This window comes from Chelon labrosus (assembly GCF_963514085.1).
Source record: "Chelon labrosus genome assembly, chromosome: 15".
Taxonomy (NCBI): domain Eukaryota; kingdom Metazoa; phylum Chordata; class Actinopteri; order Mugiliformes; family Mugilidae; genus Chelon; species Chelon labrosus.
In genome coordinates this window covers 6,899,118-6,914,986 of record NC_140348.1, presented here as the reverse complement: position 1 = coordinate 6,914,986, position 15,869 = coordinate 6,899,118, and the positions used below count along the sequence as shown (strand labels likewise).

Below are 15,869 nucleotides of genomic sequence, written 5' to 3'. Positions count from 1 at the left end.
ATGCCAACTTAGCTATACGTACAAAACTGGTAAAACATTTACAACTTGGACCAAAGACAACTAGAGTTTTTAAGCTACCGTAAAATGATTGATGGTAAGACAAGAAAGGGTTATAAACAGCAACAACCCCTTTTTGACAGGAAGCAGTGGGATTCAGGGGGAATATGGTCTGCAGTTTGAAAAACTGAAGCTTCAAAGAAGCTCATTTATCTGTTTACTGTAATTATACTGCAAGAATGTAAGCATATTTTAAAACAATCTTACATTTACCAAATTTAGAAATCTATCATTTTTTGCTCAAATTTAGGTAAAGACAGAGAAAGGGAGGAAAAGGAAGTGAGAGAGAGGGTGAAGGAGGGAGAGAGAGGGGAGCTTATCGGCTGGCTCCAGACGGAGTGCGCGGATCAATGGGCGTGCAAGGCCCACAGCGATCAATGCATTTGATAAAGAATTAAAGAAGAGCCACTGTACATGGCTATCAAAGAACCAGGACACGGCCTAATTATGATTCGACGGGTGCGTGCCCATGATAGGGGTCTGTGTGTGCGTCTATGTGTCTGTTACATGTACATAAATCTTCTAGGTGTCGGCGTGGAAGTGGTGCCGAAGTGCAGGCTATGTATCTGTGTGTCAGTGGATGCAGGTCTGGGGTGTAAATACATGTATAAGGAGTAAAATATTAGGGATGTATGGTTGGACAGTATGCATGTTTCTGGGCATGTTGCTGTGGTTGAGATGTATACGTGTTAAAGTTTACACTCAATGGTAAAGATAGGCAGCTGGACTCCTAGAGCTTGCCTTTCTTTAGCATTTATGTATGTATCCCTTAAAAAGAAAGTATTGACATAGGAATGTTTTAATTACGCTGTTTGGTGGTATTTGTATTTTATCTGCGTTCGTGTGTTATGTCTTCTATGGGTTTTGATTCTGCTTAGTTTTGTTTCTTTTAATGAGAAACTAGCCAAAGCTACTAATGTGCTATTTTTAGCCATATTGTTTTTCCATGTTATGTACATATTACTTTGATATATATGCAGCAGCACATCAGTGCGTGTGTTAAAAACCAAACACTTTAGAAACTGCATTTATGACGAGAGAATATAAGAATATTGCTTGTATTTATGAGAGCTAAATGTGTGTCACAAATGTGAAAGAACAAAGGTGCGTGAGTTAAATCAAGCTGACATTTTTTGAGCAAATAAATTTGTGTGTATTCGACTTTTGAAGTTCTGTTTAACTGTGGTTTCACAGTTAAATCAACAGCACCGTGAGCGTGTGTATACTTAACAAAGGGCACTGTGGGTACAGTAGGACAGGTAGAACAGGTAGAGTCGAGCACACACTCACAGAACAGTCAGAGGAACCCGTCACCTTGACAAACGAGTAAGATGGGAAGGTTTTGCCCTTTAAATAGACAGGATAATTACTGCGGAGAGGGGCAGAAAGAGGTAATGAGAGTGAGAGAGGACGAGAGAGAGAAAGAAAGAGATGGAGAACATGAGCTGTGCTTATGCCCCGCCCTCTTCAGAGATTTCACTTTTGCAGTTATGCCTGTTTTAGTGCCACTGTGAATTACCGTGAGTTCCTGCTCCTGGAAACATTATGGTGGTGATGAATACACTGATCCAGTGAATACACCTGCTACTATTAGCTTATTGTAGATTCTCTCTCATTGTGAGACTGACACTGACAAAAAAAAGTCACCAAAACAGCCTTGACACATTGAGGCATGGACTCCACTAGAGCTCTGAAGGTGCGCTGTGGTATCTGAAACCCAGACGTAAGTAGCAGATCTTTTAAGTCCTGCAAGTTGAGAGGTGAGCACTCTGTAGATACAACAACGAGGTCAACACCTTGAACTTGTTGTTGTGTTCATCAAACAATTCCTGAACTATTTTTGCTTTGTACCAGGGCACATTATCCTCCAGAAAGAGCCCACAGCCATCAGGGAATACCCTTTCCATGAAAGGGTGTACATGATCTGCAACAACACTTAGGTGGTGCATGAATAACAGGACCTGAGGTTTCCCCACAGAACATTGCCCAAAGCATCACACTGCATCCACCAGTTTGTCTTCTTCCCATAGTGCATCATGGTGCCGTTGGTGATGTTCAGCAGGTAAGTGATACACACACACCCAGCCATCCAGATGATGCAAAAGAAAACACGATTCATCAGAGCAGGCCACCTTTGATTGTTCAGTGGTCCATTCTGATGCTCATATGTCAATGGTAGGCAAACAAAACAAACTGTGATGCATTCTGTGTTCGGACGTCTTTCTTTCTATCTTTCAAAAGCAGTAGTTCGTCTGTTGGATAGGACCACACGGACAAACCTTCACTGGCAATGTGCGTTGCTGAGTACTGGTCACTGCAGACAGGGAACACCTCACCAGAGCTGCAGATTTGGAGATGTTCTGATCCAGTTGTCTAGATTTCACAATGTGGTCCTTGTCAAAGTTGTTCAAATCCAGTCGCTTTCCCATTTTTTTTCGCTTGGTTCTAACATCACCGTATGTGGTCTGTATTTCGTTTTTATTGATAGAAATATATAGAACTTGTTTCAAATGTAACACTCTTAATCTCGTAAGTTCTTGTACAATGGGAAAAAAATAAATAAATTTGAAGACAAATGTTCACTTGCTGCCTCAGGAAAGCCCAAAAAATGGAGGACTCATTGCACCCTGGTAACTTTTTGAAGTGCTGCCATGAGGCAGATGATACAAGTCGATGAAAACCAGGTTTCATCAACAGGCTGAAAAACAGTTTCTATCCGACAGCTATTAATGTATTAAATGCTGCTAAACCATAATTAATTCACATTTCTTAAGGGACTGTGCAATAACTGTGGAATGAAGATGTCTTAGTGTGTTTGTCTTAAATGTCTTTCTTTCTTTCTTTTACATGATATTGTATTACCTTTTATTGTATTTTAATCGTTTAATTTTTGCACTGAATGGACTGAACTTAATTTAGCTGTTTATGTTACAATGACAATAAAGATACTCTGTTCTATTTTCCACCCACTGACAGGCGCCACGGTAGATAATCAGTGTTATTCACAAAACTTGTCAGTGGTCATTATGTTATTGATGACTGATGTATAAGTCCGCTGATAATTAACAAGAAATGACAGTACAAAAACACTAATATACATCATGTATCGTGGCACGAATCATTACAAAGTGGTAAAAAAATCCTAATATTTGTTTTCAGCAAGCTATATTATGAACTAATCAAAAAAAAGTCACTGTTATTGCTATTAGGACTTAAGCTGAAAATTGATTTTAATAATACTGATGTTTAAATGAGAGTTTAAACCTTTAAATGAGCAAGAGAAGCTAAATGTTTTGTTATTTCCTTACTGTATTATTTTTGCTCTGCATTAAAGCACAACACCACCAGGAAAACCAACATTTCCAATGTTACAACGCAGGCCTACAAATATCACCAACGCAATGATTTTACCTGGCAAAGCAATGTTAAATATTCTCTATATCCTATGTATTTTTTTTCAGAAAGTGGTTTTAAAACACACAGAAAGAGAAAGAAAGGGACCTCATGAAAACATTTGACACTTCCACTTGGTCAAACGTGAACAAAATAACCCGACAAAGAAAAAAAAAGGAGAGGTATGTAAGTGTGTGTGAATTACAGCTTTCTTCTCTGATGGCTTGATCAGCTCTCGTGATGCAATTCAGAGAGCTGTCTTTCTCTTGCTCATTAACACACACACACACAATTTACAGACTGCTTTGATCTCCACTCCAGCCAATTCAGCCACGACACATACCCACACACTCCAAGACAAGCACACACACATAGTCCAAAGAAACTCCCCACTGAACTATTTAGTTTCATTAGGGGCAGATTCTTCAAAAAGAAAAAGAGAGAGAGCAAGAGAAAGGAGGAGGAGGGGAGGGGAGAAAGAAGAGAAGAGACAAAAATTGAGAACTGGGAGAAGAAAGGGACGGCAGCCACATTAAAATGAGACCCGGAGAAAAACTATTACTGCTGGGAGAAAGTTAAAAAGGAGAGTGGAGAGAAGGAGGAGGGAGGAAATAATGACAAAAAGGAGAAAGGACAAGGCTATATTTGCATTTTCAAAACGGAACTTTTTTCCCCATATTTGCTGTATAGGTAGCCTTTTCAGTGGTCCATCCCATGAGACTAAAATTGCATTCAGAATACTTACATACTAGAGTCACAGAGCTGAAGCATAAACTGTAGAATAAAGTGACACGGCTGCCACAGTTTCAGCTAAAAAAAGTCACTTTTTACATTTGGTTAATGAGAACATTTGTGACTCTTGGTATTTTGACAACATACTGGATATATGTACAAAATGTATGCAAGCCAGAGAAACTTTGTTTCATGTTTCTGTAAGTCTGTAGGTCCAGAGACGGATCATTACAGAAAATGCAAACAAACATTTATGGATTCATTTTTTTCATAATTTCATAATTTCTTGGTATATGTTGATGTATAGTACAGTAATATATACCATTTTGTACCTATTACCATTTGTTTAAACAGGACAAAAAAACTCTGGGTTTATCCTTTTTGAGTTTTAATTAGTTAAAAGTAACATATGAACAATGAATCTAAAATGTAGTTCTAAATATGAGAACACTTCATTGTTAGCAAGCATGTCCTTCTACTACTACTACTACTACTACTACTACTAGAATCCAGAATTTGGAGATGTGGTCCAGGTGATAACTTGAATAAAATCAAATAAAGAATAAGTAGGTAAAAAGGAAAGAAAGACAGAAAGAAAGAAAGAGAGTTTAAAAAAAAGAAGACAGTTAAAGATCGTAAGAAAAAAGAAATGAAGGACAAAAGTAAAAAGAGAAAGACAAGGCAGTAATTAAGAGTAAATAGTAAAAGAAAGAATGTACAAAAAGCTAGTAACAGCAATAACGAAAGAAAGAAAGAAAAAAAGAAAGAAAAGGAAAGAAATGGAGCATAGAGAAGTCAATTCAAGATCAGAGGAGCGACATCACCCACAGGTCACAACAGCAGACACCCAGGAGTCCCCTCCATGGCTGGGAAGGAGGGGGAGGATGAGGAGGAGAGGGAGCGACAGAGGGGAAGAGGGAGAAAGAGGTGGGTGGAGTGCTGGTCGGCAAAAATCAAACAGGACCCAATTATAGGAATCACAACGAGTCAGTGAGCAGGGGAACTCTTCTACCTGGAAAACACCAAGGCATTTGTGCAAGCTCTCAATCGCATACCACAACGGACACACACACGCGCGCTTAAAAAACACTTGGACATAAACACATCCACACATATTTTACAGTTTTCGCAGAGAAATACACACAGTTGCACAGGCGAGTGTGTCCACATGCACACTCTTCTCTCAAACCTAGTGTGGATCCTGATAATTAGCCTGGCCAGGCCGGTGTGAAATTACTGTTCTCATCTGCTAATGGATGAGAAGACCTGAAGCGAATAGACACAGACACACAAAGACAGACACACACCCACTTCTCTATTAAAATAATAAGAGTGGGACAGACTAAAGAGCGAAGGAACGACTAAAACAAAAATGGGTACAAAGGATTAAATTAATAAAATAAAGTCCCAGCCCTTGATATTTTTAGAAAGCTCATTAATTACACATCTGTCTGCTGCTTGGGTAGGGGGTGCTGACATTACAACATTACAAGACATGTGCACTACCGACTACTGATATGTTGGGAAAGCCACCCATGAAGAGGATGTGGCAGACAAAAAAATAAAGTGATTGGTAAAAAAAAAAAGAAAAAGAAAAATCAGGTTAGAAAAAAAAGAACGGACATGAAAGAGGGATAGAATAAGAGGAAGTGACAGAGAGGACAGGGAGAAAGTGAAAAGTGAACCTGTGACCTTAGATGAAAGAGCCAGTCACTGTGGGCTACAATTAGGGATGGCAGGAGGGAGAGCATAGGTCAGGAGAACAGGACTACAGGACACACAGACACACACACTCCAGACCAGCATCCAAAACATTGTTCAGCATCGAGCTACATTCCTGTCGACAGCAGTCACTGCAGCTGTAAATGTGTCTGTGTTTAAACAAATTCACCCGTGCACATTTTACATTCCATTTCCACAGATCTGTTAAAGACTAGAAATCATGTGCAAAACACATAATGCCCACAAAGAAAATTCAAGAGTGTAGCACAGTAATGAAGTTTCCGGTAAAAGTGTGAGGGAGCTTTCATATGAAGGAAAGCACAGGTCCATGATATGAGAGAGTTTACAATACAATTGTATAAGAAGACTCAAAGATTTTTCAGTTACAAAAAACTCCCTGAAGTCTTTAGATGTAATTAAAGATTTCATTTGTGCTGTAAATTGCAGGAGATGATTTCTGAATTTGAATTTACAGAGGAAGATGGTCTGATCAGTTGCTCAGTTTTAGTGACAGAGGATGAAAATACTTGTCTGCAGAAGGACCAGTCTTTGCTGGTGTGTTCACCCATTGTTGGACAGATTCAGGAGAGTTTCAGAATAGAAGTTTGGTATTGATCAGCACAACTACTATTTATAAGCTTAGAATTATGTAACTGAGCAACGATGTAGAAAAAGTTGTTGTCTTCAGCGATTCAGATTCTGATTCATACTCAGAACTTTATTTATCCCAACAAGGCAATTCATCTGCAGCTTTTCCACATGCATTCCATACACAGCCAATCAATCAAATAAACAAACAAGCAAGCCAAGGAAACAATAAGTGCACGGGCACATAATAATCATTCACAAAATCAGCACTCATTAAGATAAATAAAATCAGTAGCAGAAATCCAATAAATAATAAATAACCTGACTATGACCAATCATAAACTGTTTGCAAGCTTCTAGTGTTGAAGACATTTGTATCCTCTGCTCTTTGAACGCAAACCAAATCAAGGTTAATGACAAAAAATGGAACAATGTGTATCCTTTAGTCCCTGAATCAGAAAAAATAAACCCTAGATAAAAGTGTCACTGCAGCTTTGAATAAGACAACTATTCAGATAATATATAAAAGTCTATATCTGAATCCGACAGATGGATTTGTCATTTGTGCTTTGGGTGCCACACCCCTAAAAACAGCAAAGCATTAGCCACTTCCCTGGAAGAATGAAGCCTGCTTTAATTGAATTAAATTATACCTTATGCATGCTAAACCACAAAGCACCTACTTAGACAGATGGAGAGTTAAATGGGAAAGGCTTGGGCCTCTTGAGCTGATAACATGGACACACACACGCTCATGCTAATCAAAACAAGACATCAAGTAATCTAATCTGAATCACTAACAATTATCAGCACATTGGCCTCGAGGCCAGTCGTATTCCTTTGATCAATGTTTTCTATTAAAAAAAGTGTAAACAATTCAATATCTCCCTCTCACACCTCCTCCTTTTCTTCCTTCCCTTATGCATAGAGCTCTGTGTGTGTGGAGGTTATTAACCAATTGTCCTTGGAAATGAGTGAGGAAATCAGGAGGGGATGCAGAGAGAAAGAGTGGCGGGGCGGGCCTGTCTACTTTAAGGAGCTAATCTAAGTGAAGTCAGCCATCTTACCGGACAACAAGGGACAGAAGAGGACCTTTTTTTTGTCGCTAAGGAAATATATCGGCACTGCAGCAGCTTTGAAAAACTCTTTTAATTTGCTTTCTTCCTCTGAAGACTTTTAACGCCACCAGTCCTTGGAAGGTCCTCATTTATTTCCTCAGATTATGCCGAAATGGTTATTCCAGTGGTGGCCACGCAAACATCAACATTTTCATGCCTACACACAGACAACACACACACACATACACACTTTAAGAACATCTAATTCAAGGGCATATTTCCCTTTAAGGATTCAGGCAGCAAATGCAGAAGCATGCGGCTGCTGCCTTTTAGATATTTCATTACCAAAAGGTATTTATTTCATTTTACCCTCAAATCCCTTGTCGTCACAATTCTCACAAGACCATATGTTTTTCTTAGCCCCCTTTCCTTTCTCTGAAACATTTGGAAACGTGTCTGAGGATTTGACCACAGTGCTTTCCCAGGGTAACTCCCGGTTCATCAGTGTGCCCCCTCCTCCCAGTATATTATGCTCAGTGGAGCGTGCTCAGTTCAGAGCTGGCAATTTCACTCGCGTCTTCTCTAGTCTAGTTTGCTTCGGTACAGTGACCCCCCCTTTACCATGAATGTACTTTTGCTGACAGGTGTTTGTGTACAGCATTTACTCAGTGTTCAGGGGAAAGTGAGGGGGCAGCAAATTTGGTTGGGATGTCAGGAAAATTGTGCAGAGTCCAGATGACCAAAGAGAGAGTGAAATGTTTCTAGTGAGAAGAGGGAGCGAAGCAGTCCATCCACATTTGAGTTTTTCTTACTGACATGTTCAGGTTCTAACGTTCAGCAGTCCATAAGAGACTATCAGCGGGAGTTAATAAGGAAAGGTCTGCTCTCCTTCTGAAAGCTGTTTCATAAAGTGTTCACCAAAGTGGGCTTCTAGAGGATGAGACAGTTTGGACAGGCTTTCCAGCATGTTGGAAGTGTAGTGAGCAGAAAATAGAGAACTGTGGAACTGACACGAGTGTTGCAGAGGATGGTGGTCACTTCATTAGCTGTCGCTGCTTTCAATCCTGACTGTTTTTTCTTTTTTGCCAGTGTGGAAATGTTTAGCAAGGAGTAACATGCAGCAAAGATGTGATCAGACAAAGATTTAGCTGTTAAAAGGCGTTGTACCTCACGTAGTATGCACCCTGACGTGTCAAATGGGTCACACCCTGAACTGTGAGTCAGTTACCCATTTCAGGTGTTAACATGACGACAAAGGTTTCAGAACCGCTCTCACACACACACACACACACACACACACACACACACACAAAGAACTTCAACTTACATCGCAGACGCCTGTAGCTCTGTTTGGCGCAGTGGCGGCTGAGTTCGGGACATTCTTGTTGCCAGTTTTCATTGCAGCGTCTCTACGGGCCTGCTCCAGGAGAAGCCTGGCTCTCTCCTTCAACTCCTCCTGACGAGAGAGCACCTTCTATAAAGGTGCATGAAGATGAGATCAGATACTATGTAATGTAGTGACAATCAACCAAAGCTGGGTATTGTTCACACACAGCACATGAAAGAAGTAAATCTATAAGAGTATGGCAGGAAAAACCACTTTGACTGTAGAAATATTAGTAAATATCGGTCTGCTACAAAGTCTAGTCTACTTCACATTTACTTACCTTCTCAGCTGGGGGACTTGATACAGGGGCAGGTGTTGGCTCCTACCAAAGAGAATACAATATAGGTGCTTAGTCAAATACTGGGTGAAAAGATAACACTCACTGTTCTTATTGCTGGTAAGCACCAGTAGTTTAGAAATGCAGCAGCCACTTGGATGAGTGGTCAAATAAGTCCAAATGTCTTTATTTTAGATATACCCTGACCTGGATGACTGAGTTTCCACAATGATACTGGTTATATTAGTATTTTCTTCCACATCAGCCACAATTCTTCACAAACAGGGCAAATCAAGCTTTAACATTTTGCTAAGACAGAAGAATATCCCTAACACACTGTTTATAACACTGAATCATGTTTATCACTTTCAATGGTTTAAATCAAGGCTGAATTTAGGCAAGGATGCATCCTGCTACCTAGATAACATAAGATCAAAAATGGAGTGTCATAACCCCCCAGCTGCCTTCCGCCTGCCCCGTGACCTTTCAACTTGTAAACAAGAAGCGGTAATCTGGGGTTAACCAACGCAGGCAGCAATGTATTCAGTGTGTGTCTGTGTGTGTGTGTGTGTGTGAGCAATTGGGCACGCATACAGGTGTGTGTCAGGGTGAGATGATGTGCGCTCTGCGCAAAGCATCGCCACGCCTGAGCAGTCACGGCACCAACTGCCATCAACTGCAGGGATGAGAAATATAATGAAAAATATAATGAAATGTCAAAGCAGGGGGTTCTCCTGGGTGCCTTCCATAGTCACCACATGTTAAGGGCCTGGGCCTGGATGTGTCTGGTTCTCAGCAATGAGACAGGTGACGACAACATCTAATGCAGAATGGGAGCATTTCAGTACGGTCATCTCAGCAATGGCATCAACGAGGTCGGGATTTGAAGCTTAGCAAGCGCCAGCAGGGAATGAATGTTCACCACATTCTCTGTCTTATGTCAGATGCAGCTGTGAAAGTTTCAATCAAAGTCAGGCTGCAGGGATAAAAGCCTCAACAATCCATTTAGGGGTTGGGCAAGTTTGTGCAAGTAAATGCTGTCGGAATCTCAATTCCCGATTTAAGAAGCAAGAATTATTCCACATCATACAGATGATTTAGAGGTACATCATTTATAATTAGATGTGTGACAGTTTAATGAACCTCTAACAAACTATTTGGGCTATTTGTGTAGTCACTGGTCTGTTTCTACATCTTGACGAAAGAGGGCCTTGATGTGAACTTGACAAAGAGAAACTTCTCTACATTAAGATAAAACAAAAAAGGATATTTTGTTGGTTTATGGGTATTTACCTGTTTGATGGGAGTATCCGCGTGGTTGACTGGAGGGGAGCTGGTGTCTGAGGCAGGCTCAGACTCTGAGTGACGCAGACTGGCCCTCTTCTTCTTGATGAGGTCAGCATCCCTGTTATAGGAGAAGCCCAGTTTCTGGTGGGGTGGTGAGGAGGAAGAGGAGGCCCCTCTTCTGGTGGGTGATGCTGGTTCAGTACTTCCGTCCCCTCTATCGCCTCCCACCTCATCCTTGTGTTGTCTATCCCTCTCCATCTCTCTCTCTACTCTCTGTGGTAACTCGCTAAGGTCTAAAGTGTTGGCTTTGAGGAGATTACCCCTTTCCTCAGAGCCTGACGGTGTCATGTGAGTCGAGTTTGTTGCTGTTGCTGATAATACTGAACGTGGTGATGGGACAGGAGATGAAGATTGCAATGGCCCTGCTGACTGCAAGCTGTCCGAAATGGCTCCTACTTCTGCCTTCCAAGCTGGCTCCATCACCTCCCCACCAGGAGCTTCAGCACCATTAGATTCGGTAGTAACACCACCATCAGATGAAGCAGGCGGAGTGTCAGCCTGACGGTGCTGCACATCGTTCAGTTCAGCGTAGAACTTGTCCTGGCCTATTGAGGCATTTGTATCCGTTTCAAAGTCACCAACTTTGTAGGTGCTGCGGTTGCTGTTGGCCTCTATTTGCACCACGTTGAGCTCCTCGCCGGAGAAATGAGCCCGGATCTGGTACAGGTAGGTCATTACTGTTAGCTTGTCAGGAATGGCCAGCAACACCATGTCGGATGGTTCCAGGAGACGAGAGATACCCAGGCTCGCAAAGCCATCGTATGCCTGCCAAAACAAGTACACAGGTAAACAAACACTCAGATTGTACACCACATAATCACTGTCACGTTACAAATGCTGCCAACCTAAAAACTGGGAGTTTAATGTTGAGGTGTATTCCACATCACAACAAAGACTGAGAGGGATGGTGGACTGACAATAGTTGATACGACAAGAGAGCTCTGGTTTCTTTTGGGATGTTTTTGATGCATGATCTTAGGGTGTATGTGTTTGTGTGTGTTAGAGACACCTTTGGCATGACTGCTGACAGGTCATGTCAGGGATGGTTGTCCCCGATAAGAGACGCAGATACCCCAAGACAGAGCGCTTAATCCCAAAGTGTGTGTGTGTGTGTGCGTGTGTGTCCTTATCGCTCCCCTACATCAACATGCCCACACTCTCCGTCACGCGTGTAATTGGTCTGATTAGAGTCTGATGAGAAAATACAGGTGTGATTATCAAGCGACACACGAAAACCAATCCCCCATCACAAGATAGACTGAGACAGAGAGACAGAGAGAGATGGGATGAAAACCATTATCGCAGCCAATGACAGGTAAATAAATAGATTAACAGCGAGCACACACAAACACAAACACACAACATCCATTCCTACACACGCACACACACATACACGCACACAACCTCCTCATCCATCTCTCAGGTATCACAGCTTGTATCTGGCCTGCTTGATAGTGTTGATCTAATTCCAACCTGTTGCAGCACCCGTTTGTTTTACTGCCTCTGTAGATCTCCTCAGTCTATCAATCTCTCTCTCTCAGTCTTCCTTCCTGCCTTGCGTCAACCTCTTCTCCTTCTTCCCAGTCCACATTTTCTTACCATTCTTTATCCAGAGAAGAGGTCTAGTGAGCATGTATGATTTTTCATCAAGCCCTCACTTTGCATTTTCTGATCGCTTCATCCATTGATCATTTTTCGGTTAGTCAATTAATGTATCTATATTACTTTCTGAGTAGTTAAGTAAAGCTTTGGATAACCACTAAATAAAAAAAATAGAAATTCCACAATCAAACATTTATTCAATCAACATAATATCATTCAGTGTTGACCTAATTAGGAAAGTTGTAATTTACTATAGTCATTTACTAGAAAACATAGTATTGAGTATGTTCATAGGTTTCAATTTATTTATTTTTTTGTTATGACATCATACACGGTTTTCACATGCTTGACAACACCATCAGTTGCTCTGTGTCCTTATTGACTCGTATCTCTTGTTGGTTATTGTTAAACATCAAGCAGGATATAACTGCAACTGGTTCAGGGAGTGTGGATTTCTCATCATAAAACTCCTTTATTTTGAGTCTGGCATAAACTGCAGCTTATGTGATTTAACTTTAATTGCTTGGAAATGTTGATATTATTTATCAGCTAAAGGCGCTTACACCCGGTTAGAGCATAACATTAATGGAAATCTACGTCATTCATTTTTTAGGTCTATATGTGCACAAACAAACTGCTTCCAACTAGCATTCCTTAATTTCCCCACGGGGATAAATAAAGTCCTATCTTATCTCAACAAATGCACTGGAAAGAAGTGCTGCTATATTAGCCATTAGCATCTGCTCTAGAGTTTTTGAGTTGGCTCAACTTCTGAAAGCCACCAGATCTTCTCTGTTGAGATGCTCGCGCAGCAGCAGTTGTGCTGCTGTGGTCGGCTGTTCTGAGCAACCTACTGAGTCTCTGTTTAAATAAATTAAACACTTCTGATGTTCAGGTTCAGGCTGTTTTGGCATTCCTGGCAGCAGTAATCGCGTTAATTGGGGAAAAGACAAACTTCCCGAAGCTTCAATGCATTCCATTCAATCACTTGTTAGCTGCTGAACAATATTATATTTTAATTTCTAAATTGAAAGGAATTGTACAGCAATAGGGTTTACAGTGTGTAAACTACTGTTGGATAAAAGTCTAACTAAGCAATGTCTTTTCCTTTTAAAGTTGCAGGCCCCTACACTCTAACTACACTGTATGAAAAAGGAATCCTATTGAGTGAAGTTATTTCTCCAATTGTATTTGTTATGAAAGACGGAACTAGAGACAGCAAATAGAAAGAAAGAAATGTAGAATAAAAAGGTGATGTGTCTCAATTTACAATCAATTATTATGTCTTATGTTGGAATCTTTTTTTCACTCTCACCTTTTTTGTCCCTTTCTATTGATGGAAACATAACAAAGGGTGGAACATCTATACTAGCACAGGGAAGTGAGGTCCGTGTGTGTATGTGTTTCTTCTTGCAAAGACAAAGCCATAAAAAAAGAACTGACGGTGGGAAAAAAAAGAGAAGGGAGAACAGAGAAGAGTTCCCCTTTACAGCCAGCCTGTTTAAGTTCCCCCTCCTTCCCCTGACAGAAAGGGAGTGTGAAAGAAAAAGAAAAAGAGGGAAGAAAGAAAAAGAATATGACGAATAAGAGGGCCTGATTGGGTTTCTAACACGCATTCAGAAGAGCAAAGTGTGTTTGCATTGTTCCCCTCTCACCCAGGGTAGGCTGTGAAAGACAGGGACACGTTTGCTGCTCAATGGGGACAGAATGAAAGAATGAGAGAGAGAAAAGAGCGAGAGTGGGAGAAAGTGGGAGCTATGTCAGGAGGAGGGAGGGGGGAGGCTCTGGAGGTGGGTTTTGTTTCAGGGTCAATGTTAGTTGACACGTGCTACAGTCTTTTTGACCTCAGTGTCATGCTTTATTCTTATATGTTCTCTTATGGCCTAACAACAGCTGATCATGCCATCATGAGACAATGATGAGCAATGAGAAAAGACCTGTAATTTTCTGGTGGTGGCAGCCCACAGTTTGTGGAACTGAAGTACAGTATGTCCACTACAGTAAAAGGGCATGTTTGGTTTATAGTGTGCAAGTTTGTTAGAGACATCAAAACTCCCAAACCTACCTTAATCAGTGACGGACCACTGTCTTACTATAATTTCCCATCATCTGTTTGACTCAGGCCAAACTGGTCACTGATTTAGTTTTAAACATCGCACATGGTTTTCATATCAGATTGATTGCACACTTTAGAAACTTCACACATATTCTTGCAAACACTACAAGATTGAAAAATATCAGCACAACACTACATGATATTATTTACATCATTGTGTCAGATCAGGAAGCAACAGGAAGTGGAAGTAAACTAAACCAGAACTGTGGTGCAACAATATGCTCTAAACTTACTGATCCACACTTCAGTCACCACCTAGCTGGTTTTCCAACCACCTAACACACAATGAGTTTGCAATGAAGAAGGCTGAAAAAATGGGGGAAGATGCAGTCAACACAGGACAGGGATGATTCAGTAATAACCTGAGGTAAGATCTTAATTGTCAGTTTAAATATTTGTTTACAGTAGTATGTTAGCTAATGTTAGCCTAGGGGACTTGCATGTTTACTGTCGTTTGACAACACCGTCAGCTGCTCTGGGTCTTTGCAGACATGTTTCTCTCAGTTATTGTGAAAGTACTGACATAATCATCCAGCTTTTTACATCCTTATATATACACACATAGCTGCATATCATGTTTGATATGCAGCTATGTGTGTGCTGATGCTTCAAACAAGAATGATCAAGGACTATTTCAGCTGCAGATTTAAACACTGGACAGTGGCTATAAAGGAACATGCCATGCAGGTGCAACGGTATGGCTCAGTGAGGATGTTTCCCATAGTTTCTGGACAACAGAACTAGAACTAGAATACTGTTAAACATTATTGTTTATGTCATTTTAATCATTTTAAACATAAATGTTCACACCTGGATTTAACTAAGCAAATAGGTACGAGTCTCCTATTGGATAATTACTGCATATCTTTCAGCTGGCAACAAGTTATTTAACCCCAACTGATGCAATGAGTAGCTTCTCATTTCTTAAACAACCACATCGAAAGACACATCCTGTGGTCGTGGTAAAGATGTTAGTCTGTTTGAGAAGGGTCAAATCACTGACATGCATCAAGCAGAGAAAACATCTAAGGAGATTGTAGAAACTACTAAAATTGGGTTAAGAACTGTCCAACGCATTATTAAAAACTGGAAGAATAGTGGGGAACCATCTTCTTCCAGGAAGAAGTGTGGTCGGAAAAGAATCCTGATTGATCGTGATCGGTGATCACTTAAACGTTTGGTGAAATAAAATCAAAGAAAAACAACAGTAGAACTCAGGGCTATGTTTAATAGTGAAAGTAAGAGCATTTCCACACGTACAATGTGGAGGGTATCAAGGGATGGGGACTGAACAGCTGTGTAGCCTTAAGAAAACCACTAATCAGTGAGGCTAACTGGAAAAAAAAGGCTTCAGTTTGCTAGGAAGCATAAAGATTGGACTCTGGAGCAATGGAAAAAGGTCATGTGGTCTGATGAGTAAGAAGAGAGGAGGCAGATGAAGTGATGCACCCATCATGCCTAGTGCCTACTGTACAAGCCTGTGGGGGCAGTGCTATGATCTGGGGTTGCTGCAGTTGCTCAGGTCTAGGTTCAGCAACATTATGTGCCCAAAGAATGAGGTCAGCTGACTACCTGAATATACTGAATGAC

At 40.9% G+C, this 15,869-nt stretch overlaps 1 protein-coding gene across 4 annotated transcripts in view; it reads right to left on the bottom strand.

Moving 5' to 3' along the window:
• ehbp1 (EH domain binding protein 1) overlaps positions 1 to 15,869 on the bottom strand; it is a 131,006-nt gene that overhangs the window by 49,536 nt on the left and 65,601 nt on the right. For all 4 annotated transcript variants that reach the window (XM_084561373.1, XM_084561375.1, XM_084561376.1 and 1 more), the window contains 3 exons: positions 10,508 to 11,326; positions 9,218 to 9,259; positions 8,878 to 9,024 (listed from right to left, as the gene is read on the bottom strand). In XM_084561373.1, the coding sequence (XP_084417499.1) occupies positions 8,878 to 9,024; positions 9,218 to 9,259; positions 10,508 to 11,326 (1,008 nt within the window). The remainder of the gene's footprint in view (positions 1 to 8,877; positions 9,025 to 9,217; positions 9,260 to 10,507; positions 11,327 to 15,869) is intronic.